The sequence below is a fragment of the Xiphias gladius genome, chromosome 4 (assembly GCF_016859285.1).
Source record: "Xiphias gladius isolate SHS-SW01 ecotype Sanya breed wild chromosome 4, ASM1685928v1, whole genome shotgun sequence".
Taxonomy (NCBI): domain Eukaryota; kingdom Metazoa; phylum Chordata; class Actinopteri; order Istiophoriformes; family Xiphiidae; genus Xiphias; species Xiphias gladius.
The window spans coordinates 16910347-16935282 of record NC_053403.1 but is presented as its reverse complement, the minus strand read 5'-3'; the positions used below and the strand labels follow the sequence as shown (position 1 = coordinate 16935282).

General features: G+C 41.7%; 2 protein-coding genes across 3 annotated transcripts; both read right to left on the bottom strand.

Annotated features, from left to right (window-relative positions):
• Positions 1–1425: 1425 nt before the first annotated feature.
• LOC120789060 (E3 ubiquitin-protein ligase pellino homolog 2) lies at positions 1426–12651 on the bottom strand. Its single transcript, XM_040125522.1, has 7 exons — positions 12298–12651; positions 7352–7481; positions 6817–6918; positions 6149–6346; positions 5763–5948; positions 5450–5655; positions 1426–5282 (listed from the first exon to the last, which is right to left on the bottom strand). Exons 1-7 carry the CDS (start codon positions 12375–12377, stop codon positions 4898–4900), a joined length of 1287 nt encoding a protein of 428 aa, XP_039981456.1. The 5' UTR covers positions 12378–12651; the 3' UTR covers positions 1426–4897.
• A 9214-nt stretch (positions 12652–21865) lies between these two features.
• arf6a (ADP-ribosylation factor 6a) lies at positions 21866–24629 on the bottom strand. 2 transcript variants are annotated; one of them, XM_040124857.1, is made up of 2 exons: positions 24470–24629; positions 21866–24340 (listed from the first exon to the last, which is right to left on the bottom strand). In XM_040124857.1, exon 2 carries the CDS (start codon positions 23635–23637, stop codon positions 23110–23112), a length of 528 nt encoding a protein of 175 aa, XP_039980791.1. In that variant the 5' UTR covers positions 23638–24340; positions 24470–24629; the 3' UTR covers positions 21866–23109. The 2 variants fall into 2 exon arrangements, with proteins under 2 accessions (XP_039980791.1, XP_039980792.1); XM_040124858.1 differs by having other exon boundaries at positions 24474–24629.
• Between the last annotated feature and the right edge of the window lie 307 nt (positions 24630–24936).

Genomic DNA, 24936 nt, shown 5'->3' with positions numbered 1-24936 from the left:
AACCTGCAAGGGAGCCCCAGTGCAAGAAAGAGCTGCTGGGTCCCTATTAAGTCCTGTTCCTTCCCTCTCTGTGCAGCATGTACAGAACTTCCTAAGCTTGGGATATTGCATGGCCATAAATTTGCTCTGTGGTAATCTGATTAAACACAAGTTAATTTACGAATGCATCATTTAAACACAATGTCACCTGAAATTATGAAGTTTTACAAGTGGATTTGACACAAGGCCCCTCTTTAAGACAAGGCGTCAAGATTAGGTAATGGAGCCTCATACATGCCCACACGCTGGCTTTATCTTCAAATGTGTCAGCTCATCAGGACACATCACTGTCCTATTTCCCAGTGTTTATAGGTGTCAACCCTCCAGAAAAGCAGGAGTTTTATCACATTCCCTCCCTCCAGCATGTCCACTTGGCTACCTTGACTACTCCTTATGTCTGTGTGACCGACTGGTGTGTGCGTTCGGTGTCAGCGGAAAGTGCTTCAAATGAAGTCCAGTCACCCCGCTCCCTTGTCTAAATTTTAGGCCACTATAATATCTGCAATTAGGAAAATTTGTCAGTGACACTGCATCCATAATAACATTACTGCGTGAAAACTAGGCTATAACAACAAGGGCTTTTTTTTAATCATATAAAATGTGTGTAAGAACATGCTACAAAACAGCAGGTTTAAAGAAATCATACATCATAAACATTGCAAACAGCAGTTGTCAGCATTCAGGGAAATGGACTCTCCTGAGAACAAAAAATTAAGAGTATATCTTAACATGTACCAGAATTTACTTTTTTTATACATTCTCTTCTGTAGAGCTTCAGCATGCGTTTGGTTTTCTCCCTTCTATGCTTTGGAAGAGATTAAATGTAGCAGGTCACTATGATACCCATGAAATAGGCTTCATGATCTTTGAAAGAGAAAAAGCCCTCTCCCCAACGAAAGAATTTCTGAACAAACTTCTGAATAAAACCACACTCAGCAGGTCTTTTTAGCAGACATCCTGAATTCTTTGGCGAAGGGACAAACTGAAGTCTTTTAAATCGCTATTTTAAATCAGGCATTGTTTAATTTTGCAGACATTCTCAGCTTCTTATCGCATCTGCGTGGTGATGAACATGACTGCCAAAACCGCTCATTAAAAGGGTTGATTATTGTAAAGAGGTGATGCAACTCGAAGCAACCCCATCACGGTGTAGTTGGCCTGCTGTCAGCCTCAGAGCTGGTAGAGAGCGCCCTCTGCTGGAACCAGCACATATGGACAACACTTTGCTTTTTGCTACATTTAAATACAACGAACTGTTTTCTGTGCAATAAGCACATTGTTGACTTCATGCCGGATGTGTTCCATACCCTAGAGAAGAAGTAACTGACAGAAACAAATCAACCGCCGAGCAGAGCAGATTCAACTTTTTAGAAGGTTTATTGACATGTGTATAGCGATTGTCTGTGCACCGGACGATTACAGAATATGATATAAAATAATACAAAATAGCTGTACATAACACAGATGTATTTAAAGGAATGCATTGTTACCTGTGAGGTTTTACACTGTAGAATAAGTGTCAGCTACTCACTCACTTATAATAAGGTGAGTTCATAAATTGAGGAAGTTGAGGTTTTGCCACCTGGAATGAAGGTCATTTGATACATATAATAAAAAAACAAAGTTAGGGAAGAGCTAATGATGTTACTGGTGGTATTAAACAACCTGGTGCCACGCTAAAATAGATACTGTGTCTGAATTTTTCAACAGCTCGAAAATCTAACAACAAAGAAAAGGAAATTGCGTATGGACACCTGTAACCCAAAGAGGGTTTAATAAAGAATAAAGCAGAGTAAAAGTTAAGAAAAATGAGCTAAAATAAATACGTCAGGTCATAAACTAGAAGTCAAACAGGGTGCTGCAACGGTTCTTCCATCCACATGCCAATGGTGTTACATTTATTGTTGTATATATTAGCTTAGAAAGGCTGAATTCACTGGATATGGTGTGCTTAGTAAAGGGAAGCTGATTGAGACATTTTCATTGCCTGTTCCCCTTACAGTAAGACCCGTAAGTGACTGATCCTAGACCTGCGGTGATCTACACTACTGTATCATCTCTATTACAGCAGATAATTTTTCTCACAACCGTTCTCCTTTTTATGTATTTTGCAGTTCTGAAACCTTTTAACTCAAAGTGTCTTCATGCCTTAACAGCTGTGAATCTGAAATTACTAATCCTGAGCTACAGTAAATATCAACACTACATCAATTATCCACCGCACTCCTCGGAGTTTAAATCTTGTATTTAGACTTCAAATGGAAAATATAGTATTCTGAAAACAGCAGGCTGACTTTCGTTAGCTTTAAATGCACCATGATGGGTCTAAATACAAAATGCAAACTAGTGGTGATGTGGACATCTCTCTGCAGTGCATTGGTTTGGTGGAAAATATTAGCATAGTAGTACGAAGTGGGATTTGATTGGTCTCACACACAAAATTCACACATCTATCAAGTATGAGGATTTTTCTGTCTGTCTTCTTTTTTCCTTTTTTTTTCTGGAAAGGTCTTCTAAAAAACAAACAAAAAAAACTAAAACAAAACAAAAATGTTGCAGTTTTAACAGCTGAGGACTCGGAAGACGTCTTGATCTACGACAAACGCTCTCAGCATGAATAACAGGTTGGCAAACCACCGTGCAAAGTATTTGAGTGCGTGTATGTGTAGTGTACATAATGTATGTGTACGTTCAGCACATGCAAGATAGACACAATTTCCATGTGAGTGTGTATCATCAGTTATACGTCTTCCATACTTGAGGCTATTATTGAAATTATCTGACTCTTTTGAGCTATTTCACCAAGCTACACCATAATATTTAGTTACAAAAATAGTATCACAATATAGACCATTCAATATGAGCACCAGGGAAGGCTAAATATAGCCTGAGTATTTGGCTACATTCATTGTCTGGGCAATGTTTTATGGTAGCAGTGTGTTAAGTGTGTTTGTTGGACACAGTGTTGGCAATGTTTTCTCACTCACAAGCTCTCCTACATCTACCACACGATAATATTCTGAAACATACAGAACTTGCTGACACTGAGTAACAACAGTTAACTAAAACCAATTATCAGTTAGAAAAATAGTTGTTTTTGTTTTTTTTTTAAACACCGAACATCTAAAAGAATTCCTCCCGCTTCCCCAAATAAATCCCTCCCCATTTCCTAACAAAATAGTTTTCTTTGAAACAAACAAACAAAAAAGGTTTTCTTTTGAGGTTACGCAAGGTCAAACCTTTATGGGACTCCATCATACTAATGTAGACCCTGTTTAGCATAATTCAGTAACCAGAAGTGTGTTCAAATTAATTCAACACAATGTGTTTGTTTGTGATGGCTGCTGTGTTGTTCTGCAGCCTCATCATGCTGATTTCTGTCAGCATGATGAGGCTACTTAATGCATTTGAAAGGAGTACTTAAAAAACTGTCAGGTATTTAGTCAGTGATTCAGTTGCTCATCTTGAAATTCTAGGACTTTGGTTACATCACCTGGCCTAAGAGCCCATTCGGAAATAAAATAAATCATGGCATTGAACACGCTTCTGGTTGAGCCCTTAACCTGGAAACCATTTCAGCCTTGTTTGAATTGACCGCTGAACTAACACTTGGCTAACCATAGCAAAACATCTAGCTTATCTATGGGAGTGCTATTATTGCTTTAGAGAGTTATTAAGTGGAGTTTACCCGGTTTTATTCCCAGCCCTTGTTTATCTTCCTTGCCTTATGTAGTGTTCCCTCTGGTGCTTCGGTGCTAATCAAAGAGTCTGCAGGTATCACTCCAATCGATGGGTACACATGGGGTCTCATTTATGGGGGGCCGGTGTAGAGATTTCACACTTAGAGGATATGTGAATACAAAAGATGAGAACTGCATATACTCAAAAATATCCTGGTTTTAACAATGGTTCATAGTATCCTCTTCATGGAACACTAGAATTTTGAAATGCATGCATGGAAGCACAAGCCTCTGATCCCTTCTTGTGACCTCCCACATTTACCATGAGTAGTTAATACGAGCCTGTTGAATACAGCTACAAATATAAATCAGCTGGTCATTCAGGAAGCAAACACCGAAGTCAGAGTGCAAAAGGGTGCAAACTAATGCAAAGGTTGTTGGATAGCAAAGTGCGGCCCGAAAAGTGCAATGCTACACATCTATAACTGGAGACTACCGTCAGAATTGATGTTTCACTGAGTGAAGAACACCCAGGCCTGCAACCAGATAAAAACGCCATTTCTTTCCTATGTGCAAAAAAGCTACTTGTAATTTCCTACATGGTTTCTGAAACAGACAAATACAAGTCTTAGAGTCTGAATGTTTCATATCAAGGGTATAATTATTGGAAGGCTGTGCCACTTGATAATTAAATAACCGTTTGAGACTAGACAAGGAACATCTTTTAAGCTCCTGTGTATATACAGTGTTGCTTCTGAGACCCTTCTGTTGTTGGAGGTTGGGTAAATCTGCAACATCTAAATCGGCTGTTTTAGTGTTTGTTTGGAATGAACCGCAGACTCTTGAATGACAGAGAAGTGGACACCACATATAGTTTAGAGTAAATACTGTTGACATGACAGTACTGATTAGGATTCTGGCATGGTTTAATCACCACCTCCTTATCTTTTACCAATTAACAAGCGCTGAAGGATAAACAAGGGGAAGGATTCTTCAGGCTCGAGCTGCATTCAGTGACAATGTAGAATACTGACTGTAGAATACACATGCTTTAATAACGTGAAAATGACGTGAAGCACTCCTCATTAATTACCTTTCCATATTGATCAACGTTTGCCACATGAATGAAGCTCGAGCATCTTTCTGTGACTGTGATAGTGGTTGCTGTGTTGTAGCAACTAGTCGATGGGGCCCTGGAAGATGAGCCGCGTCCAGCCGGGGGAGCTGAGGGCAGTGGAGCAGAAGGGGCAGACGGGTCTGAAGGCGTGGGTCCCATGGGGTAGCGGGGTCTCAGCCCAGTACCTGGCTGTCTTCTCTGAGCAGACGTGACCGCACGGCACAAAAGCGTGCGTAGGAGAACCGGCATCTACATACACAGCAGGTTCACAGCCCAGCCACAGGGGCACGTAGGGACCAACGCTCCTGCACAGCGGACATTCTCGGCGGGCTGTGGAGCCCTCGCCCTCTCCTGGTTCCTCCTCTCCCTCAGATCTCTGGCCCCAGTCGTGGCGTCCATGGACATGGCCGCAAGCGAGGTAGACCCACGGCTGACGTTCTTCAAGGCTGGAGTAACACATCGGCAACGTGTCATTATTTTTAAGTACTGACACTGTTTTTGGGAAACTGAACAGGAGTTTTGTCACAAAGTATAAAACACTAGCAGAATATCAATATTCTTGTCCACTGAATGACCAAGCAGTCTGTCAAGTACTATAGATTGTAGCCCCCACCTGTGGCTGCGAGGCAGGCTGGGGAAGGCCAGCGTGCTTAGGCCTACAGGACACTGCGGCCGGGACGCATTAAGCTCCTGGCGAAGTGCCTCCAGGTGACGCAGGGTGGGAGCACGCATGAGCCCTTCGCCTGTACGCCACAGCAGGGTGGCACCACACAGATCAACCAGGGAGCCATCTCGTAGTGCACTGCTCTCTCCCTCTGCCTGGAAAAGTTGACACATACTTAACGATTAAACTAAAAATAGACCTTGCAACCTTGATGGGGTCAAAAAGCAATGTGGACGTGGTAACCAAAGCAGTGGTGACTCACCAGTTTGCCCCGGGTAGGTCCTGAGCGTGTCTCCCGCAGGGCGTAGACATCACCACAGACAGAGATCTCCCTCCAGAGCCCCTGCTTGGGGTCCTCTGGGAACCCCTCCGGGTGCATCACTAGCACCCCGTTGGTGGTCAGGCCGTCCATGTGCCCATCAGGGTTTTTCCATTTGGTTGCTTTTTCCTGTGGTAGCACAGACATGAGGACATATAAATCATCGATGATCGCATCAAACCTGTGTTTTAGCTGAATTACAACACATAAAGAGGACTGAGAAAGTTTCAAACCTTGGCTTTATCAGTATCTTAAACTACTTAAATACTGATTCCAAAAATATACCTCTTATTAGACACCTTTTTTGGTTGGATTATAAATCTACTCACCCCTAGGAAGATATTTTTGGAGGAGTCAAAGCCTGCGGCGTAAATACGTGCAGTGTAGGGTGGGTTGCGGTTACACACCACTCTGCAGGCAAAACGTGAGATCGTGCTAGGAGCGATGGAGGGGTCCTCTCCCTCCTTTACCCCTCCTGAGGTGTCCGTCACCACAAAGTCAATGGGACTTTCTGTGGAGCGTCCAATCTGCATGGGACAACACAGAGAAATGCTTTCTGGATACCATTCAGCAAAACAAATGCTTAATAAAGTGATTTTCAAAATTGATATTGGTGTACACTTTATAGCTATGCTGTTATAATTTTAGACATGATTTTGGCTTTTAATACTGCAGGTGATTTGAGTAAAAGATTCATCATTTTTTGTCAAAACACATAAATCTGTGATACTATTATAAGAGCAAAACTTGGTGTATAAAAATAGACTTTCTTGGAGATTTTCTACACAAGCCTTTATTTTTAATACTCAATGGTTCTGAACCAAAGTAATCTACTGACGGCAGAAATTCCTTTGATGACATTACATAACAGCATATTTTGAGAGTAACTTGCTCGAGACCACAAATCGGGGATTATTTTTGTCGTAAAACCAGCCAGTAAATAAGGAGGATGTATGAAAAGCTTGACCCCGTTTTCTTGATTTCCTTAGTGTGTTACCTGGAACATGTCTGTGTTGTTGTCGTGGCAGTACTCCACCACCACTGTCTGGTTGCGGGACAGAGTGAAAGAGATGCTGTGCTGCCCCCTGCTGTGTACAGCCTGCAACAACAACAGCAACAAGCAAGATGAGTTGATGTGCTCATCCTCTAGAAACAGTCTTTCATTTTCCTGACAATTCTTGACTAAAAACATGTTGTTACTAAAAGGCAATAAAATGCATCTACATTCATAAAATAATGTAATATTGCATGTGATAGCAGCATGCGACAGTCTGAATTTATCTTTATGTGACTTCATCATTATCTGTCATTCCCCATCTGTGTGTACACACACACACACACACACACACACACACACACACACACACACACACACACACACACACACACACACACACACACAAAGACAAACCACACACGTTTTCATGCTTAGTCACCCTTCCTCTGGCCCCTTTATGAAACAGGGAGTCACAGGAAGGAAACTAATGTTACACACTGATAAACATACAGTGCACAAACTTGCAGACACGTGCCTTGCTGTCCTGTGGTGTGTTGAGGATGTGCACAGTGCTGGGTTTGACACCGTTGGCCTTGGCCCTTCGGTACAGAGCAAAGCGGCTCTTTCTGCGCCCCCGGTCTCCGCTTGGAAGAGAGCCATTGTACCTGCAGAAAGAAAAGCAAAAACAAGCACAGGACAAAAATAAGATCATGGAAAAAGGGAGGTAACACCTGACTAATCTAGATGGGACTAGAATACAACTCAGAAACTTGGAGACGACATGTACACATGTTCATTCCCGTTCATCTCGCTTTATTGGGAATACCTAATGGTGGGGGAAACAGTTATCTTGTTTGCGTACTGCATTTATCATCACTTGTTGGAAAACTAAAGCTATAAATTAAACACCACTGATGCTGCCAAGATGTAAATGTAACTCCAATTAAAGTGCAAGCTCAATTGATTTTCTAAATCTGTACAGCTATATCAACGCAGATTCTTTTGAAATTAATTAAAGCAGCACACTCAGGCCACTCGTGATTCATATTGAACTACTACATTTCAATGAATTTATAACTACCAGTTGATTTTCCTCTACTTTAACACACGCTCGTGGTCGAATCTCCCTTTACAATGAAAAGCATTTTCAGCAGGACAGAATTATTCGACCAACACCATCACAAAATACCATTATCTGCACAGCCTTGAGTAAGTGCTCTAGTTGGGATTCTGAATACTAGTTTGAATGTTTGTAATCACTAAGGGAAGCAGACATGCAAATCTGGATTCTTCCTAGAAGAGTGGTAAATAATGTATTTTAGACCCCGAGTCTTCTATAATTCAATATCAGCCTTTTTTTTTTGGAAAAGATTATCTCAGTTTTCGTGTTGTAATGAAAATTAGTCTGACATGATGTTAACTCCTTTCCGATGCTGGCTAAAATCCGGACGCTGTCCTCAAAGATTTTGAAGCCAAGTCGAACATCATATTCACAGTCTGGTTTCACACAGAAGGCGATGTTCTGGTTTTAGGCTTTTGACTAGTCAGCAGGGCATAGTCCTTTTTTGGGGCAAGCAGACTTTGGGAGCAACAACAACTCTGCTCACTGGCCCTCAAACTGGATCAGATCCAGGGTTTTACCCAGGTTTCATTACAATATTTATAAAAACACAACACAGGTTGTTGTTCTTAGTACACTCAGACATAAAGAAGACGTAAAATGAAACAAATCTGCTCAATGATGAAGTGAGTGTTATGTCTTGAAGTAATCCTTCACATTTTTGTGCGTGATCACACTGTGCGCGCCATACAATATAACACTGGTAAAACAAGACTTTAGTGGATGGATTTGAACTGCAACTTTCTCATCCTCCTATAGCCATCTGACAATGTAACAGCGTTTGGCTGCTTACCCAAATGTTTGTTCTGCTGGACGTCTGCAGACCGCTCACTTTCCCTGCGGCCACTGGTCTGCTGTCTCACTCTCATTCCTCTCAGGTAATTATTTTCTGAGACTGCCTTTTTGAGCTCATCATCTGTGACCGACATAATTCTTGGCTATCTGACAGATTTTCTTTTCCTGGTTCATTTCTGCTTTAAAGACATCGCGAGACGCTATGAACTTGTTTTCACTCGTCATGAATGTGTTTCCTCTGTGGCACCAGAACATGTTACACCAGCCTTCAGAAACTCCTGCAGGTTAAAATGGGCTATTAAAAACACTGATGATGATTAACACTGGTTAACTCTGAAAGACTAGCTACAGACAGACCTAAAACACTCGCTAGCCTAGCTACAACACCAGTTACACCGGTACTCTCTCCAATCAAAAAGAATATCTGTTGTAATGAATGAAAATGTAACTTTCTAGTCTGTAAATTTAAGACAACTCCAACTTTTTAAAGCCTAAGTTTCAGGAAAAATATATTATTATTATTATTATTATTAGGGCCAATATGGTATCCTCTCTCTCCAGATCGGTAGAGAACTCTCAGCATAGTTTTCTACATTCATTTTTTTTAGGTACTGTGCAAAATGCTCAGGTGTTGCGTCTAAGTCTTACAATGGTAGGAAAAAACTGGAGTTTGGCTTTGGCTCCTTTCTGATTCGTGTCACAGTCTCGCAGGGTGCACTGCCTATATCTTTTGCCTATATCTACCTTTCTAATATTGACGTCAAACACATCTTATTAATTTCAATGACAGCAGTTCATTTTGTTAGCAAAAATCTTTAAACTGTTTTGGGTGATTAAATTTGTGAGTGTCTACGGAGAGTATGTTGACATTATGTATTTTTCAATGAGCTAAACTTCCAAGAATCTCAGGACTTAAATTTATCTAATGTGGGAAACAACCCTAAGGCCAGAGCAGGGCAGGCAATTAGGCAGGATGCTGGTGAGAGGATTGGGCAAGTTACCTGGAAAAACCTTCAAACAGGCCACTTTCACTTGTGATATTTTAAAATGTGGAGTTCAGTCAAAGAAGATGATGCCACCTGCTCCCTCCATGGCCCTGACTCTTACTTCAAAATGAACCCCAATCTGACAAGAAGAGGACTGGGTCAGGAAAAGAAGACATATGAAGACAGAACTCTGAGGGGTCTGGTTGAAAGGTAGAAGACAATATAATGGGACCCGGAATAAGAGGGCACAGGAGAGATGACCAGCTTAGACAGAGAAAAGGTGGTGAGCGCCTTGACAGAAACAGAGACAGAAAAGCAGTCAGAAGCTATCACGTCTAGCTTCATGTCTATCATGTATTAGAGAAAGAAAAGTAAAACTAAATTAATGAAAGGAAGCTGAGGGCAGGGAGAAAAGATGGAGAGAAAGGGCAGAGATACAACGCAAAGCAGAGGGTTGAGGGGAGAGGCCAATGCAAGAGCAGCTCCGTGAGGAATGATTTGCTGGGCAGTCTTTGCCTGCATCACGCAAGTGCGCCCATCATAAAGCACAATATGAAATATTCACTCCTTCTGCCCCTCGACACAGGGTTTATTTTCGTTGAGGGCAAGTCACCAAGGAGGCTGCTTTTGTGAAAGTCAGCACTCAGCAAAACACTGTGAGGCTGACAGGGAAGGGACTGGGTTTAAGACAGAGGAATGCGACAGAGACAGTGTTAAGAGAGGTTACGGGTGAGATAAAAAGGTGTGGAAGAGATAAACAGAGAGAACAAGAGGGTGTTTGCATAGTGATGGCAGTGGGTCATGGGGTAGAGGTAATTTGATCGATGCTGGGCTGCTGGACAGGGCAGTGTTGTACATGGTGTCCAGGCTAACTAAGGTAATAAGCGATGGCAGGCAGCCACTGCAAAGATCACAAGGCCCCCAGTGAAGCAGGCATCGATCACATGGGGCTTGAGATCATCAAGGCTGACAGATGCAAAGTCAAACCACACTTGCACAAAACAGGCCAGGAAAGCATTGGAAAGAACAGCCTGTTCTGATGCTGGCTCTGCTGTCAAAGTTACCTGCAGTATGTTTGGGGACACATTAACTATTCATGGGCCTGAATCATAATATATCCTACTGATCCAGATATGGGATAACCTCTGTAATAATATTAATATTGACATTAAGTGTATCATCTACCACTTTAATCTGAATGTGACATTTTTAAGATACTGTAAATCTCGTTATACATAGAGAACAGCAATACCAGAAAACAGTGTTTCAGTTATATTAACATCTATTTTTCCAATATCACTCAGCCCTGGTTCAAAACCACACAGGATACCTATAATGGCCTGCTAGCCTGTGGCCTTCACCCTTGCAGGGCAAGATCAAACCAAACCTCCATCATTACAGTTTAAATGTGAGCTAATACAAATGCATTTTCTACCCTCAAAGAGACACATTAAGCATTTTGGCGCAGACCGCAGAGCACACTTGTGTGTAAGTTGCATGGCCAAAAACCCTAAAATTGGCATTAAATAATAATTGCCTTATTCTCCTCTGAGGATGTAAAGGACTGTTCTGTTCAAATAGTTGAATGACGAGGAGGACGACTAATCAGTATTCTGATAGAGGCGGCCTTCAGCCTCCTCTCTCCGTGTTCAGCCGGAGGGGAAGCGATAGGCCATTAGATCAGTTATCTTTGGCATACACAGGAAACTCTGCTCGGCGAGAGGGAGGCTTGTGTAAGCCTGGATATGACGTTGGGTGTGTATGTGTGTGTCGTGGCATTTCTGGTCCCTGCAGACCATATACAGTGTGGAGCTGTAGGGGTGGAAATGCTGTGGAAGCTGGTGACTGTCATCAGCACATCCTGCCTACTGTGTGCTTGTGTGTGCTGCTGATGATGTAGAGGGGCTCCTCCTCCCTCCTTGGCATGGATGGTCCTCTAGATGCGCCGTTTTATTAATTTGTAATAACAGAACAAAGAGGCTTTCTCACTAAGTAAGATGAGCATGATGCATGTATTTTTCAGACAATGATATCATACTCAGCCCTACTTTTAGAAAGCGCAGATCCAGCGTAGTATGACATCATTGGGATTTTCAGCCAGAGCACCCCCCCCCCCCACCACCACCACCACCACACCACCACACCGACCATTGATGAAAAAGCGGCTACGTCCGTATTAGCCTCATGCACTATGGCTATAGCAGATGTTCCACCTTTTACACTCAAACGTGATGCCAAAAAAAAAAAAAAAGTCTGGCATAGTCTGAGAGAATATGCATTAATTTGGAACATAAAGTTAGTTTGTAACATTGCTAATCAGTAATAGAGTGGTGGTAAACGACGGCAATGTACAACTAATGAGAAATGGGCTTAAATGTGTTACTATCACGAATTTTCTGTCAGAAAAAACGAGCACAAGAGCGATTTATTTCATACGAGCAGTGGATTAAACCTGAACTCACACGTCATCTGCTGGTTTATTGTGCTGATGGTGCCACTACATATTTAACGTTAATTTTTATGCTGGAGCGTTTCTCCATCCTGCGCAATTTTACTATAGCTGTATGTTGTAAGACTTACCCCAGAATGACCAATTCGCCGTATTTTACCGGGTCTTTAACGGGCACATCATCATCTCCGTCTTTTTTCGGTGAATTCATCAGATTGGACTGCTCCAGAAGAAAAAAAAACGCGTCCAATGGCAATTTTGGTGAGATAAAACAATGCTAACACACTCGAAACTGTAGGGAAGTGATTTGGGTTGTAGTCTTTTAAAGTTTGGGCACAGTTCGGCAAAGTTTTTCCAGACTTCTTGTTGCTTGTTTTATTGTTTTAATCCCGTGAAGGAGCATCTTTTCATGGCTTAAATGCCAGTGTGTAGCTAGTTTGTATCACGGCAAATCCGTTCAGTAGCATAGGATACAACAACGGCTAACGGCAGGGAGTGGGACATACCATATTTTACAGGGGTGGTCGTTCGAATCAAACCTTAACATAGTTGTCAAAATTACCTCTACGAGTATTAATGCGTGCTTGTGGGCTTCTCAACAATGACCGAATGCTGTGGAAGCTGGTGTGATTCTAGTGATTACTAGAAAAACATATAGTCATAATTCAGTATGCAAATACACTTAAGCATGAACACTCCTGTGGAGCAAAAATGGAAGCAGCCTTGATGAGACGCTGGCTCCCACTTCTAGAATAAAATGAGGCATTTCGAAATCCTGAGGAAGAATCCGCATCCCCCGGCACGTAGAGGCGTGTTGGGACATTTAAAGTAATAGAATAGGCCGTTTGGTTTATGTATGGAAATCATATAGCTCTGATCTCGTGGGTCATTATGGAGTCTGACGTAATGAGATGCTTCGGGGGTGTGGTGTAGCTAGGATGTGGGTCACCATTGTGCCCCAGACGAGACACCTTCTTTTCCTCTTGTCTGCTTTTCATGTTGGAGTTGGGAGACAGATATAGGCCGGCTGGAGCCCATACTTCATCTTTCTCTCTCTCTCTCTCTCTCTCTCTCACAGACACACACACACACACACACACACACACACACACACACACACACACAGAAATGAGTAATGTGTAGGCCTACGAACTCATAATGCTGTGACCACATGAGGGCAGTGCACTTCAGTTGCAACAATAACTTTCTAGTCTCGTGAAGTTAGTCAAGAGCATCTATTTACGCTACTTTGTGTGTCTAAACATCAGTCCCACCTGTGCATTGGTCCATTAACACACACGGTGGATTGTGGCCTGCAGTTTGATTCAGATACAGCTGTCTTGCTGTCACAGTTTCTTCCAACATCCTGGTTGCTTTTCGTTGTTATTTGATAAGACAGAAAGCAATGCCTTCCCTGCAGGCTCTTTGGACAGATCCCAGACCTGGGGTGTCAGTAGCAGAATCTGTTCAGTCTCCAACAGTGGCATGGCTGCCTTCATCTGGAACACTAGCCTACTTTTGGTTCTGGTGGGGTGTTGTAACATGCAGTGGCTTGCGTGCAGGGTAAGTCACAGAGGTGCCATGCAGTATTCTGCATGACTCTGCAATGTGTAGTGGTGGTGGCCCTTGTAATCAGATACTGTATGTCTGTGTCACTGAAACATTTGCTTGTGCAAATTTACAGATGTTACCTGTGATATGATTACAACTTCAAAATGGAAAAATGGCTTCACTCACATATTAGCTAAAGTGCTGCAACTACAAGACTGTTGATGACACTGAAAGAGGTGATGACTCATGAATGGCTTCAGTATAACCCACAACTATGCTCTTATTCTATAAATGACAGCCAGCTGCAGTCACAGAGTAACTTATCAACCAACTGGGGTGCTGACTCACCTCATAAGGGTACACAGTAGTACACAAGTGTCTCTGAATGCATCACAAGTTTAACCTCCAACATGCATTTCCTCTGAAATACAAAGTAGAAACTGGATGGACCAGATGTGCGTGTGTGTGTGTGTGTGTGTGCGTGCGTGTGCCTGTGGTATGTATGTGTGTGCGCGTGCGCGCGTGTGTGTTTCAGAGAGTGTAATTTTCTTTATTTCCCACTCTGGGATTAAGGTCACACCCTCCTCACTCTCTGTCTCTCTCTCTCTCTCAATTCAATCTCCCTCCATCCCTCCCATTTTCTCTGCCTCTTGTGCTCTCTTATTTTCTTTCTGACTGCCGCTGTCCTTGTTTGGCTGAATTTCAGCATTAAACTAGACAATATGTTTGGCCTTCATCATGCAGAATGAATCCTGCTCCCCTTAATTTACATAGTTTATGCCCATAATAATCAATCAGCAGGGCAAGGATCCAGTTTGGACTGTGGGGATTATTTACTTGTCTCACCTAACCAGGAATTTGAAGAATGCTCTGAATAAATAAAAAGGAATGAAGAAAATGAATAAAAAGCCATTCCAATCAACTCTAGCTGATATAAAACAATTAATGATTATATAGTGCTTCATCAATCCCCAAAGGAATATTTCTCTGTTAGCATTTCACTGAGGTCATAAATTGTTTTAGCTATAGAACAGTAGGAGGGTTTCATCAACCTGCCTAAGGATACTTAGCAGAACAGATGCCTGTTGTCATAGAGAGTTGAAACCGGGCTCCTTGTTATTAAACTGTCTTTCCGCTCACATCACCCCACTGCCAGAAATAGGCAAGGAAGCTGTTTATATAGAAACTGTCTTTTCTATGATGCCCTCTGTTCCGTCATCTACATAATCTCACAGTTAAAGCGATAAAGAGAAACTGATGTAGTTCCTTTAAAAAAAAAAGAACGGACATGGCCGTTTTGATTGACAGGTGCTTTGTTCTACGATGGCCTCATCAGCCAGACAATTTATGAGTTTGTCACAGCCTGAGAGCTCTGCTGGCTTGCAAGTCTAGCTGTTGCTACTGTAGCTTTGCACGTGGCTGTTGCTCAGTAGTGTTTGTAATCACAGTTCACGAGATATACAATAGTAAATTATTTACAGTAGATCAACTCAGTGAATCAGTAGCATATGAAATCTCCATTTATGGCAGCTTACTTTGACATTTATGTCCCCGGCATAAATAAAGGGGATCCCAGCAGCCAAATTGCAAAGGAATTTGCTGCCTGTCTGTCTGGATCACAGTGTGTAGTAGTGAATAACCTTGCTGCATCACACAAGTTATCTGGAAACCATATTTGGTGAGCAAATCACAGATCTGATTGTATGCCTAATTGTGCACATGCGGAATGCATTACCCCTGCTATCATTATGCAGCTTTTGGCAGGCTGTATTTCAGTTCAAGCAAAACATAGGAGAAGGGTTGGCCACCAATAATTTAGAGGTTGATGTTCGTGTAGAATATACACAAATAAGGACCTTTTTGGAGTAACTACTCTTGTATGTTTGAAATATCCGTGGATCTCCAGATATACACAAATAAAGTATATGTGTGTACGGTACATGTAATAATAAAAATAAATGGTTATAGCCAGGAGAATAAATTGCATTATTAAGAAGAGACAAGCCGAATAGATTAGAAAACTCTTTTTAAACGCCATGTACACATATAATTACATGATACAGCCAGAATCTCAGTGTATCAGTGATGTAAATATGCCTCTGGGCCCACCTCCTCAATCTGGATTTGGCTGATGATGATTTAAAAGATGAAACCAGATATTTGGTAGAGGAATGGTAAGTGAGGGGCAGGAGTCAAGACAGTCAATTGAGACCGCTTATATGTGCTTAAGGCGTCTGCTGCTGAGTCTTTGTCAATGTTGCCATAGAGACAAGAGCAAACAAAGAAAAGGTATTTCTGTCATTTAGCAACGCCATCTCCCCTTTATAGTAGTTAAAGCTTCGATAAACTGCTAAAGCAAAACCTAAGGCTTCTGGATATAAAGCACACCAAACAGAGCACCAGCAGTTATTAAATCACTATGAAACAAAGAATAGAGTCATGATATGATCTATGTAAGCATTATAGTGTGCTTGTGTAACAAAAAGACCTACCTGTCTTACCTGTGATGCATGAGTGCACCCATGTGTGCTGGGAGTGTGTCTGTCTTGTGCGTGTATCAGACACCACACTCCCTCTGCTTGATGGGGAGGCTGTCTCCTGCATGGAGCAGTCATGATACTGCAGGGTTCAAGGTTCAGCACATTCCCATTCTCTGTGGGCACTCGTACACAACAGGCTCCACTAGTGATTCTGGTTCCCTACAGGGAAGACTAATTGCATACACAAGCAGGTTTGTTGCAAAACACTGGAAATGAATGGCATTATAAACGGTGGCAGTTGATTGTATGTAAGTATATGCTGCTACTTTTGAAATAGGTGCGGAATTGGGGCAGTTTTTTGCACATTATTGAGCAAGACCAGAAAAGTTGAAGTGAGATCATCTGAAAAGCACAAGATAAGGAAGTCATTTGACGACCTCGTAGAAACAACTTCTGAGCTAAATCACAGTCAGAAATGGACCAAATAAACTTGTTGCACATCTGACAAGATCAAACTTTGTACTCAGTTGGTTAGGCAATACACTTTATGTATTCCGGTTTTTTACTTTGAATTAATTATTGATTTTGTTCCATCACAATCTACAAAAAGAACTGAATAAATGTATTACTAACGAGGAGAAAAAACTTCATAACCTAATTCAAAAAGCACTGTGGAACAGTTCAAAACTGTAACCTTCAGACAACACTGTCCCAGTGTGGGATGGGAAACTGCACTTATAGATCATGCGGCCTTCCAGTGTTTCACTTAAACACCGACTAGTTAGCTGAGACAATTGCTTTTTGCACACTGAGTCCTTTCACAAAGCACTGAGCTCCATGGAGCACCTGCCAACAACCTGCATACATGTGCATGATCAGAGCACATATGCTACACACACAGCTGTGTGAGCTATGCTGAGTGCTTTACAAGAAAGCAGATGGCTCTTCAGACAGGTCATTAATAGGAGCCAGTAAGGAGGCTGTGCGTGGTGGGTTATTTTTGGATTTAGTGGTGTGTGTTATTTAGGGATGAAAGTTGTATTGGTGACTCTATTTCTGTGTTTGTGTAAGTGGGAGGTCGACAACGGGCACCAGAGAGAGGGAGAGCGATATTTAGAATAATTGGCTTCCTGTTCAGTCTGACAGAATTCCACTGCATACCTATTAATAATTACACAATGCGCGAATGGCAACCTTTAACCTGGGTTCAACAAGGTTGTTTACAACAGCTTTTAAAGAATGAGTTGAGGCATAGTGACGCTTGTTGCATTTTTTATCACTGCTCAAAATGAGCGAGCAGAAGGGAATTAACTGAGAAATAAAGTGAGATATAAAGGTGTCGATTTCACTCTTCTTTGCCAAGCTCATATTCACAGCAGTCATTGTTTCAGGATCCTTTCTGTACTATTTCTCAGTTTTACAGCAGAAAATCAGTCCAGGTAATTACAGAGCTCTTTAACAGAAATATAATTTGCTTCAGAATAACATTACTTTAACGCTGTCCTAGCTTTTTTTAAATTCTAGGCCCAGACAGACAGTCTATTGTACTTATCTCTAGTACAGTATCCTGTTAATCTTTTTTTAAAATCTCATTTTGTCCATCTGCTGCTGTGGTGTGCCACGTGCCACACAGGAAGGTTGCAGCATACTGTATGTCACTTCCTGTCACAAATGAAAGTACAACTAAAAATTTACCCACCAGTTTAGGTTTTTAATCTATAAAGGAAAAATCTTTTTGTAAATAGAAAATCATTTAGCTTCCTTTTACTTATTTCAGATTTGTTTTATCTGCTGAAGCAACAAGGCTAAATGTCATAATTTTCAATAAAATTGTACCCAAGACTCAAAGATCAAAAATCAGTTTACAGACATTTTTGCTCACAGTGGTGTACAAAATATATCGAACAAAAGCCCATCAATGAAATTAAATTGAGATTAAATACAAGCAAAACCTCACACACAAGCAAAGTGAAAATCTATGTATTAGGCCTTAGCTATACGGTATATCCAGCTTTTCACGTTTTTATGCAAGTATAAGGTCTCAGCACTTGCTCTTATTTACATATTTCACGGAGCAAAGATTCTGTTGAAACCATGTTTTTTTAAAGGATGTGAAAAAGCACTACTTTCAGTGTACAACCTCCATTAATTACATCTGTGAGCCTGAATTATTGCTGCTGCAAACATCCCTCCTACTGCACAACTTCTCCACCAAATGCAAACACAGGCCTCGGGGCTCCCTATAATTATTAGCACATTGTCCGAGGCGGAGGGAAATGCAGTGTGCGACAGACTCTGAAGAGCTTACAACTGCCTGGAAGCTTAATGTCACTCTGCATGCTGCTTTTACAACACTGCTTAAACAGGCCCCATGACAACTGAGACACTGAGACTCTCTGAGCTTTAGCTTTGGCCCTTCCACCCAGTCCTACAGTCCCTTTGTGTGTCTCAGTAGTGGATGTGGCTGACAGGAAATGCCTGTAAAGACAACTGCAGATAATCATCAAAATAGGTTTTGAAAAAGATCATATAAGGACAGAAAAACAATTCAAGGGTGAATCTTATCCTTAATGAACTGACCAGTCATTGGTTGATAGAGATCAGGCAGAGAGGTGTGTCAAATAACATTTTGTTCCTGTTGCTCATGGCAAATGGAGGGCACTAAGGGGAGGATTATGACAGTTAAACAAATGATGTTGAAGTAAATTTTAAGAGTTTCCATACTCTGAAAATCAGGTTTGCAGGTGATGAGCAGCAGACTGTTTGACTATGCACTGAAAATTTACAGCAAACTGTTTCTATTTGAGACATGTCATGGGTGCAGATTATAGGTACAAGGCAACGGTTACAAACACTAAGGACTTTCAATGACTTAAGATCAGGATATTTTTTTCTAATGAATCCTGTTTGGTCTTGATTAATTGAACAGTTCTTGTAACGTGTAGTAAAAATGCCAACACTTGAACACTGACAATAGCCATTACTGCAGAAGTACTTAGATCCCTCACTTAAGCAAAAGTAGCAATACCACAATGTAAACATACTCTATTAAAAGTAAAAGTCCTGCATACAAAATGTTACCGAAAAAATAGCATGACACATATCATTATCAGCTGGTTTTCCTAGAAAGCACATGCTAGAGGTTTTACTGTCATATGCTATTAAATATGAGTTCATGATCAATAGACTCTTTTATGTTGAAATGCATGTTGTCTGTATTTGATGGTTTCCACGTTTGCTGAATGAAGAACTGAAGTGAGATTAAAATCAAAGCTGAACACCCAAGTAAACAAATGACAGAGCTGTGTTTCAAAGTATTGTTTGAAACCACCCCCTTCAAAGGCGTACAATAGTCCAGTCCACCCCCACCCAGCGAAAAAACAATGGCAGCACTGCTGGCTAGAACTGAACACGAAAGAAAATGAAGCAGGTCTGCTTGGGGCTTCCATTCAAATCCAACACTTGTGTAGCAGCTTTCACTGGGTGACAGGTCACGGGAAACACAGGTGAATGTAGCCCTGATGTGATTGGTTATGGTGATGATGATGCAGAGGAATTGAAAGAAATGTCTCATTGCAGCGATGAGGTTGCAGGGTCATTGTGTGGGATTGGACAAGCATTACTACATCTTCAGAACAGAATGAGTGCATGGAAGTGGTCTCTAGCAGCTATGCACTGAGGAACATATTTCTTGACAAAAATGGCGTTTAATTCCAAGTTTCTACCTGGTTAAGTAAGAGAGACAATGCAAACTCTTAAATCGTGTCCTTTAAGTGATGGCCACAGGTGAGCCTGGCAGCATTTGACACCAGCCAATGCGTTTAGCGCATCTGCTGCTGAGCGCAGTGACAGCTGTACAAAGGGCCTGTGACATGTGCAGCATGATTCAGTGGCTCAGTGCTGATGTAACATCAGGAGCCGTTTCAAACTGCTCTCCCTTTCAATATTTCCTCTCCTTGATTCCTCCTGAGAAAAGAAAAGCGCTTGTAGATTTCACTTTGGAATTTCCACATCCACAATGGAAAATCATAAGCAAACAAGATCATACTTGACAGAACCCAGGCACTGCCCTGAACTGTTCAAATAAAGTGGTTTCAGTACAGTAGTGCACTGTGAAAATGCAGGAAATTCTTGTAACTGGCACTGCTGGTTCCAAAAAACTTGACTTGAAAGTGACAGCAGTTTCAGGAGAGATAATAGACTGTTGAATTTGTGTGTCTATCTGAGTTTAACTGCTTGTCCTTGTCCTCCATGCCGGACACGTCACATGCAGCTTTCAGCACAGCAACAGGTCAAACTTCAGATCAACAGCCACAGAATAAACACCACATCGACAAACACAGCAAATACAGAGATAGAGAGCAAGCATTCCTGCACTGGGATTCCTGGACTGTGACTCTCCTGAAAACACGGTGATAGTAACATATTAGAGAAAATATAATACTTCTAAAAACTTTTTCAGGAATCTGGAGTGTAATTATCACCTTACTGTTTAGCACATAAAGTCAGGCAGTCATAAACCTGCGGTGGAATTAGGATTTCACCTGTGTGTGTGTATGTTTGAGACACAACCTGACACTTACTGTGACTGTTTTTGTTCACCAACAGACAAGTCACTCCTAAACCACCAATTTCCATGACAACTATTTTCTTCTTTCAAGCGTTTCCTGACTTCACACAGTGATGTCAGTAAGCACTATTCACACCCTCCTCTTTCGATGTGTGACCTTACACACACACACACACACAGCTCTTCTCCTTTTTTTTTTATGGCTCGGAAACACATGAAACTCAGTACTACATTAAATCAGGAGGGGGGGGGGTAAAAAAAAAATAAAAATCAATGGCTTGAAATGAAATGGTGGCCTGATCTCACATCTGTGCCTCAGGGTGACTCGCATACCCAGGGCAAAATGCCAGGCAGGCTGGGACCTTTTGATGAGGCTGTCACCCTAACCTCAGTCATTACACAGGAATGAACTAAGACACTGGTCTCGTATATTTCACAGTAACCCAAATTCAGTTTGCTTATGAACTAATTCTCAGCAGAATGTAAGATTTTTATCAAGTAAATATGGTGACAGTTTAAATCTTTGTGTGTGATGAATGTGTCATTTCCTGCTAATGAATGTGTACTGTTTTACTGTACTTTTGAGAGCACCTTTGTTTAAACAGACACATGTGAAGTTACCTATTACCAGGATGGTACTCAGTGTCCTGTGTCTTCCTAAAATGCTATAGTTGGTTGAGTTTTAACCTTCAATGGTTCAAGACTGGAACAACTTCACCCTTACCTTTCGATTTGCTTCCTTTTGTCAAAAGTATCAGTCAAAAGTCTTGGAGTCGGCGCCCTGATAGAAAAAGTGATACTTTAAGACCTTTGGCAAAGCAGTTTACCTGACAATCAGTACCCTGAAACCAGAGATCTCATCATTTATTCACAGCCAATGACTCACACATGCAAGCGCAGAAAGGAAACAGGCTGAGACTAACTTCACTTCAGTTTTTTTTTCTGACTAGACCGTTTCTCAACCATCATAACGCACTAAACTCTCACTTCCTTTTTTATTGGCTCACCTTTTTTTTTTTTTTTTCCACCAGTGAAATATTAACTTGGCTATACTTGTAATTGCAGCTGCTTATTGAAAAGGCGTCACTTCCGTACTGATCTGGATATATTTTTTTATTATTTCATTAGCAGAGCAAAAAAAAGGGGAAAAAAACAAAACAAAACAGAGCAGTTATCTATGAACTATTAACAGGCGGCTGATGTCTGCAGGACCTTAAGTGTACAGGCAGGTGATGATGGGCTTTTAAAAAAAAAAAAAGAGAGAGAGATAGAGAGAGACAAGAATAAGAGGAGGGTGGCAGTCACTGGAGCACCTACATTGGAGGTGGTGGGGGGTTGGGAATTTCGTAAACACTTGCTGGGTTCTAAAAGTCAGTCACAGAAAATCAAATGTGCACAGCCAGCTCGTCGGTAACCCACCCCCCTCCCAAAGTGCAAACTCAGCGGTTGAGAATACCTTTTGTCGTAGTAACCGTCTTGATTCTGGGGCACCTGTGACCCTTCCTAAGTCAGCTGAAACTACAAATACTCAACAGTGATGGAAGCTTTGGGAGGAAAAAAGAGGCATAACAATAATAATAAGACTGGTGGTAACAGGTTCAGACCCTGAAACAACAAAAATATATATCCATATCACAGTGTGTGTGAATATCCAGCGTCCACATAGTGTCTTTCAAACAAACCGCTACAGCAGACATTATGGATGTGATCACTGCACCGGAAATAAGTACTAACACATTTCCTCATTCATCCCATTACAATCAATTATGAAAACAGTTATTTTTTTGTCGAGGTCCTAACATACCCATTGTACACATTCTTACACATTACAGAGGCAGTTTGAGCCATGAAAGTGATATGCTGATGCTAGGTGAAGGTTTCTGGACTTTTCCCACCCTTTGGATATGTAGCTGGGTCATGACAGGTACTGAATGAGAGCTAAGCAGGGGCAAAACTAGAAGTGTGTGTCCCAAAGTCCCCTAAAAAGAAATTATACAAAAGGAGGAAAATGAAGAATTTGCAGCAAAAGCTAAAAAGTAAGCTTATTGTATACTTAAACAGTACTGATTATACAGAATGTGAACCAAAGCAAACTAAAAGAAAAAAAAGAAAGCCAGGCATAAAACAATTGTCTTTTGTTTAAATGAAATCTGGGGTTATAGTGAAGTCATCATTATCAAAAAGAAAAATAAAACAAAATATAATTGCTACTCTCTTTGACATATACTCAGCAGAGAGGTTGTGGTATTAATTGCTTCAGATTGCATTTTTTAACTCATGTTTTCATTCTCAGCTACTTTTTTTTGCCTCCAAGTGTCCAGGCTGGTGAGGGGGGAGAAACATTAAGATTTGTAATTCGAGGTAAGCCAGGTCAGGCCCTCGTATAGTCCATCCCCTGTTGTCGCACACGAGGGCTGAACGTACCAATTCCTATCTCTGATCCGGGTCAGGCCTAGCTTCTCCTGGATCTCGTGGGGTTTCATGGCATCTGGGAGGTCTTGTTTATTGGCGAAGATCAGGATGATGGCGTCCCTCATCTCCCGGTCGTTGATGATTCGGTGGAGCTCCTGCCTCGCCTCATCGATCCTGTCCCTGTCGGCACAGTCCACCACGAAAATGAGGCCCTGGGTGCCTGTGTAGTAATGTCTCCAAAGCGGCCTGATCTTGTCCTGTCCCCCCACATCCCACACGTTGAACTTCACATTCTTATAGGTGACAGTCTCCACGTTGAAACCAACGGTGGGGATGGTGGTGACTGACTGTCCCAGCTTCAGCTTGTACAAGATGGTAGTTTTACCAGCTGCATCAAGTCCGAGCATCAATATTCTCATCTCCTTGTTGCCAAAGATTTTTGACAGCATTTTCCCCATCTTGTTTGCTGTGCATAAATACTTTGTTTGAAGAAAAGAAAAATTACTTCTCTAATGAGAGAGAGAAAAAAGCTGTTAATACAACTGAGAAGTTACAGTTTCACTGTGTGCTGGGAGCCCTCCACGTGATGGCAGCGGTGGGCTGACACAAGTGTCAATGTTCAAAAGGCGGCGAGTTTCAAGTTTGTACAGTTGGTTAACAGAGTGGTACAATTAGCTGGACTATGATGATCTGACCTGAGCTGGCGGCTTTGAGCATTCAGTGGGAGCAGTATGTATGGAGCCCTCGTAGAATTGGGTGGGGATATATTTTCATGATCCACTGCCCTCCGATGTAAGAAGAAAAAATTACATCCCCTTGTTTCAAACTAGCCGTTGAGCGAAGACTTTCTTCGAACCCCACATTTCAAGTCTTATTTCTCCTTCAAAATCCAGCTGCTCTCAGTTGAGCTGATGTAGCTTTCTACAAAAAAGCCTTCTATATAAATCAGGCCCAGTCCAAGCCCGGGGTTCCCACTTCCTCCTTGGCAGCCGGCTGTCCACACTTGCCCGTAGCCAGTTCCCGTCGATGAATTTCACAGCACAGCGTTTTTCTTATAAACACACACTAAAGTATAAGCTCTCCGGTCCGTTTCTGCACCGGGACATCCAGTGGAAGAGCGCTCAAAAGGTCATTGATTCATCCGACTTTCTTCTCTTCCCCCTGTGACACAAGAGCGGTCCAGAGAAGGGAGGGGTGTTAGTACAGAGAACAACTTTGGCTCCGAAAAAATATTCTCTCTGCGGACAGAAAAGCAACACAAAACCAAAAAAAAGAGAGCGGGATGAATACCTACGTCTACGGCAATCGTCCCCCAGTCCCCGGGCCGTTCCTCCCCTCTCTTGCCGCTCTCCGTCTCTCTTCCTCCCTCTCTCTCTCTCTCTGCAGCCGTTCAGTCGAGCTGTGGCGGTGCTGTGTTACCGGAAAAGGTGCGGACCCAGATCAGCCGCCACTTCCTCTACACTGCTCACACACACTCGTGATGCGTTTAAGGACTCGTGATGAGCTCCGACATCTGATGACATAAAACATCTGACTAAAAAGGGTATTTGCATAAGAGCCAGGACTGTGTGTGTGTGTGTTTTTTTTTTAAAAATAACTCTTCCCCCATACATTTATCTTCCTATACTACATAATTTTATCTATGTTTGTTTATTGTATCAATTATAATAGTTATTATGATTATATAAGGATTTAAATGTTGTTTTTATAATAATGATATTTATTTATTATGGTATTTTTTCTTGATTTATTTTACA